The 19,425-nt window shown below is 43.2% G+C and overlaps 1 protein-coding gene across 2 annotated transcripts in view; it reads left to right on the top strand.

The window, feature by feature from the left end:
• wu:fi75a02 overlaps nucleotides 1-7,628 on the top strand; it is a 93,163-nt gene extending 85,535 nt beyond the window's left edge. For both annotated transcript variants that reach the window (XM_048611389.1, XM_048611388.1), the window contains one exon: nucleotides 1,483-7,628. In XM_048611389.1, the coding sequence (XP_048467346.1) occupies nucleotides 1,483-1,735 (253 nt within the window). In that variant the 3' untranslated portion in view covers nucleotides 1,736-7,628. The remainder of the gene's footprint in view (nucleotides 1-1,482) is intronic.
• Nucleotides 7,629-19,425: the final 11,797 nt, after the last annotated feature.

Raw genomic sequence — 19,425 nt, 5'->3', positions numbered from 1 at the left:
AACTCCACACCTTAACCATCAGAAAGACTACTTAATTCAGTCTTCCAACTTCACCCCTTACAACCCCTGATCACTGAAACGATTAGCCATGATCATATCTCCTCTAGGCTGTAATTCTTATGCAACTGTTTTTGCTAGTTTAACCAAAGAAAATTAACTGATTCTCCCATCTTGCACCAAGCCCCATCATTCAATACCTTATTCCCAGACACCACATTGACCTCTCAACTTGTTCAGTGCATTAAAATTAAAGTAATAACAAAAAGAACGACGTATGCTGTAAACCAGAAACAAAAACAGAAGTTGCTGGAAAAGCTCAGCTGGTCTGGCAGCATCTGTGAAGAGAAACCAGAGTTAACGTTTCGGGTCCAATGACCCTTCCTTAGAATTAAAAACTGATGTCCTTGTTTCAGATCCCTCTCTAGCCTTGACTCACCCTACCACCAGGACTGGCTCCAGTCTTGGGTGCATTCCTGTATTTTGAACCACTCAACATGCCCCCTACTCCCCTATCCCCTAAAAACAGTCACCCCCTACTTTAGAACAACTTTTCCAGAAGCTGTGATTTTTGTTTGACCAATCTTCAGTCACCTCTCTTGAAATTCCCAACAACAACTCTCCAACGTTCTCCATTTTCATCAGCGAGGACTTTAGAATGTTATAAAATGCTTTCGACATGTACGAAAAGATAGCATTTGAACAGTGACAGCCCACTGTGTGCAGTTTGTTATTGACAGACTGGGTCTGGGGCTGGAAAGTATTGAAAGGCCTTATCCTCCCGGAGACGTGGAAGTCATTTGGTCCGGTATTGTGTTCTAGTGAGTAGCAGTGTGATACTGCTCAATGAGGTAGGAGCTGCAGTGTGAACAGCTGGCTGTGAGCACATTGTCTTTTGATAGGTAATGATACAGGGATTCAGACACAGTACAGTTTGCTCAAGTTGCCTGGAAGGGCTTTCCCACATCATCGGGGAGGCCAAGTGATTAGGAATACAATGACTTCAGTCACTTGGCTGTAACCCCTCGAGATTCCACTGCATTAATGGCTGAGATGGTAGTTCCGTCAAGTTGGTGGGACGGTGGCTCAACGGTTAGCACTGCTGCCTCTCATTGCTGGCAACGCATGTTCAATTCCAGCCTCAGGCGACTGTCTGTGTGGAGTTTGCGCATTCTCCCCGTGTCTGCGTGGGTTGCCTCCGGGTGCTCCAGTTTCCTCCCTGTGCAGGCTAGGTGGATTGACCATGCTAAATTGCCCATAGTGTCCAGAGATGTGGTGGGTTAGCCATGGGAAGTGCAGATTATAGGGGGTGGGGTGGGGGGGATGCTGCTGGGATGAAGGTCAGTGCAGATTCGATGGGCCAGATGGCCTCTCTGCTTTATGTAAGGATTCTATGGCTACAACATATAGTGCGCACTCATTATTTACCTCATGCATTGAAATGCTTCTCCTGGTGCTGAATTTTCCTGTCTCTCCCCTCAACAGCAAGTATCTGGAGACTATTTTTGAAGAGCCTGTTTTGAAGAAGGGCTCCTTCGTCTGCACGAGTCTCCAGAAACGCAAGCGCCTCTTAGAATTCCAGGACTACACTCTCCCGCGCAAGAGACGGGCGCACGCCAGAGTGAAGTTTCTGAGCCGAACGCGGGGCAGGAAGGCTACCACGCGTGACGGGGAAATTGACTCACTGCTTGTTCAAAAACTGACGGAACTGGAGGCCTTCCTGGCCGAAGAGGACTAAAGTCTCGGCAGAAGTGAACAACCTGTTCTAGACTTGCATTTGCTCCCACGGGTGTCCAGGTCTGTTTACACTACATGCCGGAGGTCAGCACGTTGCACTGTGTGTTCTGCCTTGTTTTCTGGTCCCTGGGGAAGAGAACGGTGCCAAGCTTGAAAGCCACTGCATGCGAAAATAAAACGGGAGGGTGTGTGGGTCTTTTAAACAGCACCTCTGCTGCACGTGAGCGGCGCTGCAAAACAAAAAGGTTCATTTATTTGCAAGGTTACCTGTGGAGAGAGCAACGCAAAGCTGAGCCAAGGAAGGCAATTCCACCTCGCTTGCTCGCTCACTGCCACCCTCACAAGTGAATGAAGCTACTGCTGCTCCCACTTTGCACAGAATTTGAATGTGCTGCAAAACAGATTGTGCTGTCACACGGGGGAAAAGAGTGGCTTGAACGTAGTGCAGAGAGTGTCTCTTAAAGTGTTTACAAAGATTGCAGATCCTGCAGTAAATCTTCAGAGGGCTGGGCTGGATTCACTGCTCAGCAGAGGGCTCAGTTCTGAGTGTCTTCTGGTTGGGATCAGTTAGCCTGGTTGCTGTTTTTGCTTCTATATAATATAGTGTACGTATATTATATATGGATATCTTGAAATAACTTGAGCCTAAAGTGCTGAAAGTAAATATTCCAAAGTAAATATTGAAACACAAATGATTTTTCTGTCTGTCTGTCTGTGTTGCCTAGTAAATGCGTGGGTACAGGTTCCACTGACTCATTGGGAATGGGGGCTAAGCAGTTTGTATCAAACATCCTGCTTCCTCTCCCAGTGAATAAGGTGTAAGCCTCAGCTTGGTTTTGTTTTTGCCAGAGGAGGTACCTGTACGCACCTTTTGGTCCAAATTGATTGTGTCTTCTTTTTTTTTGAAAAAAAAAGTTTTTACACTGGGTGAGAATTTAATTTCTTGCGGTCATGGATTTATGATTACTGCGGATTTCACAAGTTGATGCTGGGTTTTAGCAGTGATTTTGATATTCGGATGCTGGATCATATTGGCAGTAACTGGACATTTCTTGCTCCATTATAGTAACCAGGTTAGGAAAAAGACCTTCTTGAAATTAGTTGATTGGTGTGTCTCCTATGTAGTTATGTTGGAACAGTGCAAGTTACAGTGCAGGGTGGACCAGGAGCAGGACTGTATGATACCGCACCATTTCTCATGCAGGACTCAAGCTTAGACACTTACTGAAGGACTTAAGATTTGTCTTCAATCTCTGTTACAGCTCACACAGTAGCTTCCTCATCTCTGAGCTGCAGGGTTGTCAGCTCAAGGTGCACCCATCAGCCTTAAGCGCCTAATCCAGTCAGACACTTCAGGGTGCTTCTGATTAGAATTGTTCACTGCTGACAGTGCTGCATTACCGATGAGATGTTAAACCGAGGAGTCCTTTTTCCTCAAGGGTGGATATAGAAGACTCCACTGATGTGAAGAATAGCTAGGCAGCTCTTGCAGTGCACTGGCAAATATTGATATATCAATCAACAGTTTACCTGGCTGCTGTGTCTGTATTCGGTAACGTTAATATTGTATAACTATAACAGTGATAATGCTTAAAAAAACTTCACTTGCTGGCAAGCACTTTGGGACATTCTGAAGACATGAAGAGTACTAAAATAAAATGCAGCCTCTTTCTTTCTACAGCTCCCCTGCATCAGCACATCTTAATATAAGGGAACTCCAGCAAAGTGAGACTGTAAGCTCTGTTCTGCACAAGTGGGTTCAGTTGATTTGAAAGTTAGTGAGATCAGCCTGATGTCAGGGAATTTGTGCAGAAAGTACATGGAAACATAAGAATGAGGAGCTGGAGTAGGCCATTTAGCCCTTTGAGCCTGCTCCACCGTTCAATAAGATGCTGGCTGACCTGATTGTAACTTTAAATTCACACTCCCACCTCCCTATGATAACCCGTCACCCACATTGTTTAACATGAATCTATCGACTTCTGCCTTGGAAACATTCAACACCTTTTCAGGGAGAATGATTTAAACACTCACAGCATCCAGGGAATAAGTTCTTTATCTCAGTTCTGAATGATCAACCCCTGACTTTTAACCAGTGACCCCGCTTCCTGGATTCTTCCATAGAGGAAATATCCTCTTAATTCCAATCTGCCGAGACCTTTTATGCTCTTGTATGTTTCATTTAAGTCACCTCTCAGAATTCTGCAGTACGGAAAGAGGCCATTCTGTCTATTGTGTCTATACTGGATCCTGAAAGACCTCGACTAGTCCCATTCTGCAGCTATATCTCTGTAGCCCATTGCTGTTCTAAACTCAAATGAGTACAAGCCCAGTCAGTCCAAGGTTTTGTCCTATAAACCCCCCCAACTCCATTCCACATATTACCCTGATAAACATTCTCTGAACTGCCTCCAAATGTTTACACTTTTCCTTAAATAAGGGTACCAATTCTGCGTACAGTACTCTAGATCCAGTTTCCTCAGTGCCCTGTATAACTGAAACAAAATATCACTTTTTTATTCACTTCTCCTAACAATAAATAATAATGTTCTATTAGTCAGAGACACAGTGTTCATTAATTACTTGCTGCACCTGCATACTAACCTTTTGCAATTCATGCTCTTGGACACCTACATCCCTCTGCTTCTCAGAGCTCTGCAATCTCTCATCATTTAGTTAAGATACTTTTTTTTATTCTTCCTGGCAAAATGTACAATTTCACATTTTCCCACATTATACTCCCATTTACCACATCTTTACCCATTCACTTATCACATCTATAATTCTTTGTAGCTTCCTTACATTCTCTTCTCAACTCCTTTTGCTATTTTTATGTAGTCAGCAAATTGGGTAACCATACCTTCTGTCCCTTTCTCCAAACCATTTATATAAACTGTAGACAGTTGAGGTGCCAGCAAACCACACGCCAACCTGAACAAGACCCATTTGTGCCTACTCTGTGCTCCCGGCCAGCTAGCCAGTCTTCTATCATGCTACTATCATACCCCACTCCACCACAAGCTTTTATTGTCAGCAGTAACCTCTGATTTGATATCTTTTCAAGTGGTTCACGTGTTGAATAGACTTCCAGATAGGAGCAGCCAAAAGATCCCTACCTAGGAAGGTTTTAATAGCTGACTCTTAATAACTGGGTCTTTGAGGTTCATTTTGAATGGGCTGGAATCGGCCAATCTTTCTTTCCTCAGCTTTGCCTCTTCCAGCAGGAGCTCAAGGACACAAGGCGATGGTTTATTTTTAAAGGCTATTTTGTGAAGTTCTATTTAGGGCGGCATGGTGAGTCAGTGGTGAGCACTGCTGCCTCACAGCACAAGGAACTCAGGTTCGATTCCACCCTCAGGCGACTGTATGTGTGGAGTTTACACGTTCTCCCCATGTCTGCCTGGGTTTCCTCCGGATGCTCCGGTTTCCTCCCACAGTCCAAAGGTGTGCAGGGTAGGTGGATTGCCCCTAGTGTGCAGGGATGTGAGGGTAAGTGGGTTAGGCAAAGGGAAATGTAGGGTTGCAGGGATAGCGTAGGGGGTTGGGTCTGGGTGGAATGCTCTTTGGAGGGTCAGTGTGGACTCGATGGGCCAAATGAGCTTTTTCCACACTGTAGGGATTCTATAATTCTATTCTATTCCCATAGCCATCCGCATTTTCAGGGACTGTAAACTGCATAAAAAAACTTGCATTTATGCAGTACTATTCAGAATTCAATGTCCTGTATGTTATGTTTGAGTTGCAGCCACTGTGGTAGGAAACAACGCAGCCAATTTGTGCTGAGCAAGCTCCCACAACCTGCGAGTGAGAGAAATGGCGACTGTTGTCAGCTTCAGTGATACTGGTTGGGTGAGTATTGCCAGGACGTCATGAGAGCTGTCCTGTTTTGCTGTCCTTAAAATGGAATACTTTACATCCACCGGACAGAGCAGGCAAGGTGCTGTTTAATGTCGCTGCCAAAAGATAGTCTTTTTGTCTCTCTCAGTCACTGATCAGTGTCCTAAGATGTGGGATCATGCAGCAATCTTAAAGAGACTGCAGTGCAACAAATCAGTTCCACACAGCATAGTAATTAGTGAGAGTATTGGTGGTATTGACTGGGGAGCAGCCAACTGTGATTATGTGCTGAAGTCTTGCGAGTGAATGCAAAGATTCTGCTCCAGTTTGTGGTTGATGCACGTGAATTTTTAACCTTGAATTACTTTTGCTTCTTTTTGTTCCCCTTCCCTGATTTTTTTTTTTAGAAAGAGTCCAGTCCTGAAATAGTTCTCAAAGCAATAGTTGTTGAAAAGTGGCAGAGATAACATTGGAAATCTTACCAGGACGTGTTGGTACCTCCTTGTCTAATTTGTCACTAGATTTCTCCTCCTTCAGCTTGATGTTGTGTGGGCTGGTGCCTGGTCTATTCAGCACAAAGAAATGTGAGGCATCATCTAAACAAAACCTTTTCTCCATCTCCCGCTCCTTCTTTTCACCCCTGTTCCAGCCTGAACTGGATTGTGGGTAGATGAGGACAGTAGGGGTACGTTTATTTGATGTATTCTCTATATTATTTGATGTTTCTGCTTGCACATTTGATCCAAGCAATCTCTGTCTCATAGCCCACAGAATTGAGGCCTGGTTGTATTTTATCAAATGGACTGATAACAGTAGTTTTACCATGTGACAACACTTCTTTTATTTTAAAACTCAACAGCTTCTGCAAACAGAAATGAGCCGCAGACAAAACCTCAAACTTTTATTAAATCTGTAGTTACTTGAATGTCTTTGTTCTGATGAGATAGCACCAACATTTGGTGATCTGTGTGTGCGTGTGTGTGTGTATTGTATGCACTCTTTTTTTAAAAAAATGTTCCTGAGTTTTTTTTGGAAAAGTACAATGTGAATCTGATCTTCATTTCAAATAAGTTTAAATTAGCAAGCCTTCTTTATTTAATGTAGAGGGAATATGGGTGCAAGCTACTATTTCGTTTTGCCTGCATTCCTGAAAGATTATTCCTGTCTTTTCAGTGTCTCTCGTATCTCGGAAGGAATTGTGGTATAATCAGTACAGTAGCCAAAAGTACCAGGTTTTGAAATAACTCTTCTGCCTAATCACCAGATAATTTTGTTTTTTTGAAAGAAATTAAAAGCTGAAATCTCTGTGGAATCATACTGTGTATTGTTCATGCCTTGCTATGTAGTTTATTGAGAACAGCTCTGCACTCGCACCTTTTTGTAGCCAGGAGCCTGACGTGCAGTCCTGTGGGTGTTGAATAATTGCCAGGAGTGTTCCTCAGAGATGGTTTCTGCACTACCTCATCCAGGCAATTGGTTATTGCCGGTTACTCAACTGGAGCAGGGAGCTGATTCAGGCCAATCCTGCCAGACGCCAGCTCTCTTTCTTTTCTCATACTTATGAATCCCAGTCCAGGGGAACATTGGGAGAATGTAAAATCTCCAATGCAGCCTGGAATGAAAATCAGCTAATTTGGCATAGGCCGGGGCCAAGTCTGTGATATTGGAGGTGACACAGTTACACGGTGAAGTTGTTGGGAAACCTTTGCCCACGCCTGCTCCAGAGAGCGAGAGACTTGGAATCATCTTCCATCTCTTTTGGTTGCCTTTGTAATGCTATTAACTGAGGTTCCAACCTTCGGTTTGACACTAGGAAGGTCATATCTCGAGGATAGTGCTAGTTACTGGGTTGGATTGGTCTTGTCGATCGAAATGTTGTCTTGCACTTGACCAGCTTCTAATCCGTTACACTGCTTTATTGTAAATGTAATTAACCGGTACCTTTTGAGTACCCTGTGATTCATGTGCCCTTTATGTAGACCTTATAATAATCGTGTTCTGTTTGAGAGTTGTCTCTGTATATTTTCAATGATACTAATAAAATCTTTTTTTTAAAATTGGTTGCTTCCTTGATGTGTTAATCAACATGTTAGACTGTGTGAGTTAATTTCTGGAAGAGGATTGAAGCCATTTGGCAAGATGCAATGCCTTCCCTAATGCAAACAAGAACTCCCACCTGTTACCTATCTTGAAAAGCTTCTCAGTACGCAGTTTGATGTAGTGAGCTACATCCTTTACTCTGAAGTGCGAGTTGGAATGCATTGGTGACCGGCTTTGCATTGGGATCTTGTGACTTCTCCACACCATCACCTCTCTGCACAGTGAGTTCTACATTTTGAGCAAGTTGTGTCATGAGGGGAAATTGGATTGCGGGGAAATTGGATTGCAAGGAAATCTGTGCTAATGATGCAGCCAGAGAGAGACAGCAATATCCAACAGTTAAATTAGAGGAGCAAAAATTGCAGGGAAGAGAAAATATTCATCTAAATGAAATAGTAAAAGTCGAATCATTGAAAATTTGTAAGGCATTGGTGGATAAGATTCTTGGTAAGCAAGGTGGTCAAATGTTATCGGGGAGATTCAGGAATTTGGATTTGAGGTTACAATCAGATTGGCCATAATCTTACTAAATGGAAGAGCCAAAATGAGCAGCCAAAATGCATATGCCTTGGTCATGTCCTACATGCATTGGTGATTTATGGAAATACGTACTGTTGGATTAACTTAATTATGCAGCGCCTTTAATGTGTTAAGATGCCCCAAGACATGTTGAGAGCAGGACTGGTGCAGAGCAAAAGGAGGTGTTAAATACTTGGTCAAGGAGTGGATACGTAAACAGCATCTTCAGTAAGGTGTAGGTTTGGGAGACAGCACACCCAGCTCCAGGGGCGTGTTAAAGACACGGCCGACAATGATAAAGCAAAGGAGTGAAATAGGCCAAGAAGGCCTGAATTGAAGAATTCTTGGTAGGTTGTGGGGCAAGGGAAGGTTAGAGCCATAAATAGTGAGGCCACCAAGGAATTTGAACATGATACTGGTGCTTGCAATTTCCTAAACTTCGTCCAAATTCTATCTATTATGTCCTCATGTGACTCATTAGAAGCTGGGAATTCTATCTGATGGATCACCATTTAAACATTTTCAACCTTTTGTAGAAACTGAGAATAGGCTATGGGACTGTGTTATTAACACAAAGTTATTAACACAAACCAGGAGAAAGAGCAATACGGCTGCATTTCAGAGCATTTCCAACTCATAGATAAGTAACTCTACATACACAATTTCCCAATACTTGTCAACACAGAAGGACAAGGAGTTTAGGATGCTGATCTAGCCATCGTACATTAGTTACTTGCTAAAAATACGTACCAAATTAAAGAGACATATTAGAATTTTAATAGGAAGATTGTAAATTTGACATGGTGGAGGGCCAGGAACAAATACAGAACCACAACAATGACCAGGGACATGAGAAGATTTGGAACATGAGAGCAGCCCTCTTGACTTGTTCCACTTCATTATATTGTGGGTCATCTGTATTTGACTTCCATCTGTTCGCCTTGCCATGTATAACACTGAAATATTGTTGCCCAACAGACTCTCACCGTTTTGACATTTTCAGAGTGGGCAGCTTTTTGGGGAAGAAGGATAACCATTACTCCCAGTGTTGACCAATGTTTCCTGGCATCTCCCCTGAATGACTTGCTGTTATTTTGTGCCCCCTCTAAGCTAACCTTTAGAGGGTGAAAGACTGGAAACTGTCTATAGCACCATTGGAACAGCTGAGTTTGGCAATGATGAAGTTGAAAGCCTTAGACTGGAGAATGAGAAATACAAAGGAACAAGTTTGAAGCAGCTATTAAGGCCTTTGTTCTTGCTGGGTTCTTATATTTGAGTTAATGCTGTGCTAAGCAATGCTATGGTAACTTGCTCTTGTTGACCAATGATATACAACTACATGAGGGTGACTGTCATTCAGTTATACTTAAGATATTGCTTATATTAGTATTTTTATTCACTTGGGATTCCAAATGTCGGCCAGCATTTATGGCCCATAGCTGGTAGCACTTTGAGAAGGTGTTGGTGACCCACCAAAACTGACCGGTTTCCTCAACCATTTCAGAGGGCAGTTGTGTTTACCAGATTACTGTGATTCTGGAGTCATGCGTAGGCCAAACCTTCTCAAGGGCAATTATAGATGGGAACAAATGACATAGTAAGATGCTCGCTTCCTCGAAAAGACTTTTTAGAAAACAACAAAGTTGGCAGTCTTCCCTGATGGATATTAGTGAATCAAATTGGTTTTCACCATCACTATTATTAAGGCTAGTTTTTAATTCCAGATGCCTAAATTACTTGTGTGATGATACTATGGCTTGAAGAGGTGTACATTTTTTTTTTAATGAAGAGAGGTTGAGCAGTATGCTCAAAACCAGTAACGTAACCAACTTCTGAGGCCTTTTTCTTGGAACAATAGAAGCAGCATGAAGGGATGGGTCAAGTTCCCACAGAACCAGGATTTTTAGCTGTAGTTAGCTGCAGTTGCTGGGATCTTGAAGATGGATGTGGAACCTCTTATTCCTCTCACTTTTACCAGCTAAAATCTATGGCTTCTCTTCCTGCTGCTAGAATTGCATGTGAGACAATCTATTCGACCGAATTTGCCCTTGCCAAAGGTGTGTTTCTGGGATGTTACTGTATTGGAACAGCTAATGAGTAGTTTATTCTTTTGTTAAGTATTTCGATAGAGTTACAGTTTAGCCAATTTTTAAAAATATTTTTTTCTGTATTGTAACTATAGTCTATGAATAAGTGCTTCAAGCCTGATAGTTTGACCAATTGAATTGCATTCGGAATGCAATGTCTGGCACTAGCCTTTAAAATTAGAAAGGTTAGGGCCTAGGCTATCTCCTTGACATGTTTTGAGGGGGTTTAGTCTGGTCCATAACACTTGTATTTATATTTCCCCAGGGATTTGAACTTGTCTCTCTCAAGCACTAGTCAAAGGTTTTGGGTGACAACTCCAGTGACCTAACCAGTATGCAACTTGTTTCTCTATTAATTATAAAAGTAGTTTCCTTCAAAACACATTCATTTTGAAAAGCGGATGTTATCTGAAGACTTCTAAGAAACTTTCTTCATGATGTCACCTTTAACAGTGTGCATCCAACTGATTTTTGTTTATTTTTACTTGGTGCCAGTCTTCAGCGCTATTTATTTCTCATCAAATGCAAAAAAATCCTTGGATTTATATGGCACCTCACCAAGTCTCAAAGCACTGCACACTAGTTACTATGGAAGTACAGGCACCTTTCTGTGGGGAAGTACAACATTCAGTCTGACACAAGATTCTATAAATAGCAATTAGGTGAGCACACAGTTACTATAATCCTTTTGTAATGTAGGCTGACAGGATTCTATTCAGATGGTGCCTTAGATTTTTAACATGTACATGAGCAACATCATACTCTGAGGGACTGCCCCTCTGGCAGTGCTTATATTACAAATACAATTTGGGACGTTTCCTTTATTCTAGCCTGAAGGGAGTAACTCAGAGAGTGTCTGATTTACACTGTAGTACCTTTCATTCATGCCTCAATCAAAGCTAACAAAAGAATTACTGTAAATTGTAAAAGTGCTCTGGTTTTTCATGAGGTCACTGACGATACAATTCCGATCTATGTTTATACCGTAATCAGCTGTTATAGTTATTCTGCACTCTCCTGAGCCCCTTTTCAGAAAGTGTAACCAGTCATCACTTAGAATTCCTCCAGCCCATCCTAGCCTTCAATCCAAGTAAAATGAAATACTTCTACCAGTACCTCAACTTTACCTCAGTCGACTTCAGAAGGGAGCTGGACTGGGAATTTTATGGTCTGTACTGGTCACTAGTAATCCCACACAGTACTGGCACTGCTAAGCTTCCTGGACTGGTCTGAGCTCCAGGAATTAAAGATAAATCTCAAAGACAGTGCAGCCAGCAACCCTGCAGAAAGATCTTTGGGGCATTATATTTTTAAAAATATTTATTAGTTTTATAAATATAAGGCACATCTTTTTAAAAAAATGCATATTCTGCTCCCAGGGTCACCAGAGACTGTAAGGATGATTTAGGATGTATATTGGGACCCTGTGGAAGTCCTGGTGTGTGGAGAATTGCCTGGGCAAGCTAAAACCTCCAATGGGCATTCCCATCTCCCAGGGCCCCTCATGAATGTCTCCTATTCCTAGTTAAAGTGACGGAAACTTCAGACAGTGTGGATGTATGTACGTGATACTTACCCAGGAACTGTTATACTGATTTACATCTCATCTAACTCCGGGTTAACAACACAATTGTCCCCCAACGACCACCATACCTCTGAACCCTCAACTATCCTCTTCCAGCCACCCAACTACCCTCCCAACACAATTATCCCTTTGACTCAACCTGACTACAACCCACCAACCTCTAACCAAACTTCCTCTCCAACCAAACTTCCTCTCCAACCCAAACTTCCTCTCCAACCCAATTTCGTCTCCAACCCAATTTCGTCTCCAACCCAATTTCGTCTCCAACCCAATTTCGTCTCCAACCCAATTTCGTCTCCAACCCAACTTCCTCTCCAACCCAACTCCCTCTCCAATTCAACTCCCTTACTACCTGATATGAGCTGACTCACTCTCCACTCCCCAGACCATTCGGCTGCCTAACTAATGCCTGGCTTCCTTTCCCAATCCCCCAACCACTCATTTACCCTCCAGCCCTAAACTGATTGTCCTCTCAATCCCCAATAACCCCCCCAACCTCCGACTTGCCCACTTTCCTTTCTCTCCCACCCAATGCAATCTGTGACTTTCAAAGACTAGAAAGTGGCAGTGAGTCGTATGAAAGGAGTCTGTTCCCTGTATTCCCCTGAGTCATTCTGCTCTGGTGGAGAACCCTGAAAGAAACTGTGCTGCATATTTCTGTCATTGCCTTGCCCAGAAATTTGGAAGAATTTATGGGTGCAGTGCCAATCCAACATTGCCTCTGCTCAGTTGCGTGTTCTGGGGCTCAGGCTGATTCAGAATAAGACACCAAACTCTCAAAAAGTATTAGAATTCACTCACTGAAGACTGAACACAAGTTGAAAAGGTATGTTGTAGTCCTTCTGAGGCAAAGTGTATAGACTAATTATTTACAGAGCTGTACTTCAAAGATGCACACTGTTCTCTCAGGCATGGTAATGGGGTACAAGACAGTTACAGACTTAATGTGCATCTCTTTTTGGTCTCACTGAGTAATGATACAGCAGTTCAAAAGCTGCAAAGAAGAGGAACCAGGGAGCATAATCTCAGGATAAGGGTCAAGTCATTCAAAACTGAGATGAGGAGGAATTGGTTCACATTGGTAATTATGAGTTATTTGTTGTCGCATATATCTAGGAAGATACAGTGAAAAGTGTTTTGTCGCCACAATCTGGCACCATTTTGAGTTACAAAAAGAATAAAAATAAACCATCTTCTATACAAGCGGTCTTCAAACGCAGCTCCAGGCCTTCTGCAAGGTGTCCTGGGTCTCAAAGAGTACCCGTGCCTCAGACCTACTGCAGGCAGGAATCCTTGCACCAGGCACTGCTACCACGGCAGCCAAACACCTGCCAAAGTCTTTGAGTCCACGTTCTGGGCCTACCATAGCCAGACAATCTTGCTGCAGGCACAGCCACTACCATAGCTGATGCCCAGCTGACACTGCTTCGGCTCCTCCACGACGTCAGAAGATGAAGAGAAGAAAAAGGAGAAAGAAGGAAAGGAGAGAAAGAGAAGGATTCAGTCGGCCTGGAGTGGACAGGCTCAGGAGCCCGAACACTACCTTACCATTGCTGGCGCCACCATCGTGGTGACTCTGGCAAAGTGGAAGCCCAATGTTTGAGCAGGTTCAAGATAGAAATTGTTAGGTTTCTGCAGACTAATGGCATCAAGGGATGTAGGAATAGTGTGGGAAAGTAGCATTGAGGTAGATTTTGATGGGCTGAATGGCCTGTTCCTGTTCCTATGTGAGGGACAATGAGCTGGTCACAAAATTCATACTCATTATTTCTCTTGTAATCTTGACTCACCAATGCATTGGCAGGATTGGCCCTTCTTTCCCACTCTGTTTCTTTTCTACCTCATTATTTTTCCCTCACGTTTTTGCTTTTACCTCTAAGGTTGAAGGCTGTAATTTGCTATTCACTAAATTAGTAACTAATCAAACAAATAAAATTAGATAGACATGGCAAGGCCGTGTGCCATTACCACATCAAGTAGGAATTTGAAGAATTCACTCTGGGACAGCCATGTCTCTCATTAATTGTCTGTAACTGGCTTGAGTTGAGCTGGAATCCACAATGCTGGCGCTGTAGGTCATTGGTGAGGGGTGTTTACCACGACGCTTTGTTCAAGAGGCAATCAGCTCTGTTAATTGGAACATTAGAGTTGTCCAATGGTTCAGGTCTAAGTGGCAGACAGCCAGGCATCTAGGATGTTGTCAGTAATGGACATTGATCCAGAGATATGAGAATCTTGCTACCAGCACAGATGAGATCAAGGCCTGCAGAGTGGATGGGAAAATTGACCATAGCATCGTGGTTTAGGAACTGGCAGGAGTGTAAGGGATGTGGTAATGATAGGGGACAGTAATGTCAAGGGGACTGGAAATTCCAAAGGCTGCATTGTATGCCCAGTGGAAGGATTAAGGCCATCGCTTTGTGGCTGGAGATGAATTTTGAGTGGGAGGGGAAGGATGCATTTGTCGTGGTGAACTTGGGAACCAACCCATACGTAAAGTAAGGAACGATGTTGGAGCTTAATTTCAAATGTCAATCCCCAAAAGTAACACTTTCTGGGTTGATACAGGCCAGTGTGTTCGTGTGTGGTTCAGAATAACAGCAGCAGCTTGAGTTTGATTCTGTGTCTACCTAAGGTAGCCTTGGGCCCTGTCTCCTCACCGTGCCCCTGAGAGTGGAAGGCAGTGATGCTCCAACACTGACTAAACTTGACACAGAAATGATTCAGGATGAAATTTCAGTCACTTGAGGCAAGGGCAGAGCTCATGTGAATGAATTACCTGAGCCATAAAGTAACTGGCATAGGGCCAAGTAGGTGTGAGAACCACATGTGTGGCTCAGTGTATGGGAAGACGGGGTTTTGATTGATAGAACATTGGTACCAGTGCTGGAGATGAGCTCCAGAAACCCAGATAATCTTCTGGGGACCTGAGTTCAAATCCTGCCGTGGCAATTGCTGGAATTTGAATTCAATAAAAATCTGGAATTAAGAGTTCAATGATGGCCATGAATCCATTGTCAATTGTCAGGAAAAGCTGATCTGGTTCACAAATGTCCTTTAGGAAAGGAAACTGCCATCCTTACCTGGTCTTGCCCACATGTGACTTCAAACCTAAAGCAATATGGCTGACTCATAACTGCCCTCTGGGCAATTAGGGACGGGCAACAAACACTGGCCTTGCCAGTGACGCCCTCCTCCCATGAATGAAGTTTTAAAAAACCAGACTGAGACAGCGAGTTTAACAGTATTAGCACATCAGCAGACAAGGTCCGTGCAAAGAAAAATAAAATTAAACACTGTATCTGAATGCATGTAGCATTCATCACAAGATGAGCTGAAGGTACAAAATGTAAATGGTTTAAGGCTAATCTCTGTTGGAGAAATATGGTTACAAAGCGACCAAGTTTCAGAAAGTGATGTTCCGGGGTACTCAACATTTCAAAATGAGAGACAAAATGGAAAGGGAGGAAGAGGAACCCTGATAGTACAGGAGCACATTGTTGAGAAAGAATCTTGGTTCAGAGAATCAAGAAGTAGAATCTGTGTGAGTCGAGATTATGAACAGGAAGATGCAGAAAACACAGGGGGCAGTCGTTTTCAACCTTGTAATAGTAGTTATATCATTGGCAGAACATTAAGCAAGCAATACTTAGAGCTTGTAAGAAAGGTAATGACATAATCATGGGAGACCTTAATCCTCACACAGATTAGACAAATCAAATTGACAAAGGTAATTGGGAAGATGAATTTGTAGAATCCCTTTGTGACATTTTGCTCGAACAATATGTTCTGGAATCAACAAGAGAAAATCTATTTTAGACCTAGTATTGTGTAATTAAATGTGCAATTTTAACTAGCAATATCAATGTAAAATATCCTCCAGGAGAAATTTATCATTGTAGGAGTGTTTCCCTGTCCCCGACTGCGGACAAAGACTCAGGAAGCAGGTAGGATTCAGGCAAGTGAAAGATGTTTATTCAAGCAGAAACCGGTTAATGCAGGGAGACGGCCAAAGGATCTTTCCCAAATCTGGCCTCGACGTGAGAAAGCAATTTTTCCCTTAATCTTTGGCTCAAATCAGGAGAGAAATCAATAACACACTCTGATTTTTACAGTAAAATACAGCATTTTGAGTGACCAAACATAACTTCTTATTCTGACTTTGTGGGAGTGGTCCTATAAAGTCTATTTGAATGTGTTCCCATGGTTCCCATGGGTGGTGCTGATGGCTTATTTTAATTTTAATTTTAATTCCCTGTCCTGGTTCTGTCTGTGCACAGGCAATGCACCTCTGACAAAATTTAACTACATCTCTTCCCATTCCTTTCCACCACCAGCAATCAGATATTAGCTGTATCATTTTATCCTTCCCTATGTGTGCTAATCCATGGTAAACACTGCAAAGGGCCTGAGATAACAAGGTGTAGAGCTGGATGAACACAGCAGGCCAAGCAGCATCATAGGAGTAGGAAAGCTGACGTTTCGGGCCTAGACCCTTCTTCAGAAACCTCGCCTTGCCCATGCCATCATGGGGTCATGGACTACACCACAGGCATACCTACTGCCTGTGTAAATGTAGATGTCCTCTCCCTAGCTGCAGGGCTGCAGTAAGTGCTTTTAGTTCAACTACCTGAGCAGAATGACATCCTTCTATTCTCTCTCCTGCTAAAAGCTCCCCTTTCGAAATAACCATGGCCTACCCTGTCCAGGGCCTCACCGTCATCATACTTCCGCGCCCCATCTACAAACGTGCATTTCACATCTGGCCCTTCTAATGGTTCCTCCGTAACTCGACCCTGTCTCTCTTCTTCCTGTTCCATGAGAGGGATACAATCATGTGTCTCTCCTGCTGTAAGCTGTATAAGAGTCTGCTCACTGTTGTTGCTGCTATTGGCAACCGGCTGGAGATTTCCCTGAGTCTGTCTTGGCTCTCGCCCGTGCCTACCTCTTTTTTTGTTTCCTGCAATTCTCACATTTAATGATCTTATTGGGACAATTTTGGCAACATGCCCTCCCTTATGGGATTTTGTGACCCACCGGCTCCCAGTTAGTGCAAATTCCCTGTTACTACTGCTTAACACTCCCTTGATTATTTTCTACTCATATAGCCCAATTAAGGATCTCCTTAAAGTTATTCCCAACCAGCATCCCTGAATCAATCACTGTTTTCAAGTAGGGAACTAATCCATCTTTAAATTGTTGGATAAAGATCTCGTTGTCCCGAAGGGGGTCGTGGATCCCCCCACTTTCTTTATAAGCTGCAAACTTGCGTTCGGCATAGTCTTCCACTGATTCCCGTTTTTTCTGGGTGTCCAAGGTCACCTTTGTCCATTTGGGAGCAGGCAGGGCTCAGGTGCGGGCTCTCTTAAACCGTTCCCTTTTCTGGGCTTCCGTTTGCCCAACACAGATCCATAATCCAGGTATGTCATTGAAGGGCGCTGCTACATTTTCCCACACTGCCCTGGGGATTTTGGCTTTTATAAGGGTTTACAGGTCGTCAAGGGTCAGTCTATGCCCCTCAGCAAGCTCTTCTAATTTTTCCCAGAATTCCGAATAGGCTTCATTTCTTTTGGGTTTTGGAGGGGCATCTAGTAGTGTCTGTCTCTTCCCTGGGGTCAGGGAGACTTCTACTCTTGACTCCATGGGTATCCCTTCAGGACTTGTGGTGTATTTAGTGCGAATTGGGGCCCTGGAAGCCAGTTTCCGGGTCCGTGCCCATCATTGTCATGGTGTTCAAACGTTACTTGTTCGGGGTCATCATACCCGTCGTCACTATTGCCTCCGTCTCTTGTATACTGCCAAGAATTGTCAGGCAGTTCTGACTTTGATGGTGCAGGCGGCTTCAGTGGGAACCTGAGAGACAACAAGGTGCAGGGCTGGATGAACACAGCAGGCCAAGCAGCATCATAGGAGCAGAGTGCCTGTTCAGTGTTCTGTTTAAACAGAGCTGCCAGAACGATTGACTCTTTCTGTGCCTTTTTCCTTTCTTTGAGCTAACCACCAAGCTTTCTGGTCTGCCTCAGTCCTCTCACTATTCCAAACTTCCTCTGTAATGTTTTTAATTAAGGTTTTATTTTTCTCGAACACAGCCTGCAGAATGGACCGGTCTGGACCCCGGGGGGTTTTTCACCATTCCATCTCTGCCATTCTCCCAGATTCCCACCCAACTGTGTCTGCTGCTTCTATTTATTGTTATTATATTATTTTCTTTGAGGATTTTTCAACCTCCTATTGATCTTTTGGGCAGCTATCACTCCTTAGCTCTCGAGGATCTCCGACGTCCTATTGATCTTTCTCTTCCACATGCTTTTCGCGTGCAATGCATCCTGCCTCGGTCTGTTTTTATCCTCGCACCAGAGACTCTTGGTCTCCCCCTACCTCACCCTTCCACCACACTTGCCATCCTGTCTCCTCCTACTCACTCCAATTAAGAAGTTCATTTTGTGTTCTGTCTTACAGAAGCCCCCCCCCCCCCCACCAAGGTGTGCCAGCTTCAGGCAGGGCACTCGCTCACAGCGCCAATCTGTAGGAGCGTATCCCCCCCAACTGCGGACAAAGATTCAGGAGGCAGGCAGGATTCAGGCAATTGGAAGATGTTTATTCAAGCAGAAACCGGTTAATGCAGGGAGAGGGCCAAAGGATCTTTCCCGAATCTGGCCTCGACGTGAGAAAGCAATTTTTCCCTTAATCTTTGGCTCAGATCGGAAGAGAGAACAATAACACACTCTGATTTTTACAGTGAAATACAGCATTTTTATACATTTTGTGTTACAATATTCAAATACAGCGTAGCCACTGTCTTTCACCCTTAATACATATACCCAATCCCATGGGACACCTAATCAATGATGGACATTCCTATGGTCAACACCAGGTTCCCATGATCTTACGGTGTTTATCAGACATTGTAATTTCTAGGCTTTGGTATCTTTCTATGCATTCTGTCCATTCGCATTCCAAAGTTACTGGCTAAATTCTTTCGGATCGGTCTCCGGCTTGCTTATCTTTAAGGACAGCTTCATTGTATTCTGTGTGCTGCCTTTACCAAATTCAGTTACTCCTCTGATATTTCCCACTGTCCTAACTATATATGTAAAAATACAAAAGACAATTAGTTTTAACTACTTCCTATAAGACTTGTAATAAAAGTGAGTTATAAAGTGTAAAGTTATACAGCTACTTCCACTGTTAGCTCTTTGTAATTAATGGGCTGTGAACAAACTATTCTGCTCAGGGCGTAAAAGAAGGCAAATTAATCTTCACATCGAGGTTTAAATGTTTTTCCCCTAATGCTTATATTATACTTTGGTTGTACATGTATGCTTTATGTTGAAAACTGCTTCCATGATTATCTGACAAATCATTAATCAGAACCTGTTTCTTAATATTATGGGTAACTTAGTTTTTTTTCTAATTGCTGCAAAATAACTTTAGCTGTTGTTTTTACAGCTGCATAGGGAGTTAGTCTGACTGGTTCATGAGCTGAGATTTACACCCCTGGTGCTATTCATTTAGTGGGACAACATCCTTTCATTAATGAGACTGGAATCCTCTTATGAAACA

Source organism: Rhincodon typus, chromosome 24, assembly GCF_021869965.1.
Source record: "Rhincodon typus isolate 14 chromosome 24, sRhiTyp1.1, whole genome shotgun sequence".
NCBI classification, from domain to species: Eukaryota; Metazoa; Chordata; class Chondrichthyes; order Orectolobiformes; family Rhincodontidae; genus Rhincodon; species Rhincodon typus.
This window is presented reverse-complemented; position numbering and strand designations above follow the sequence as displayed.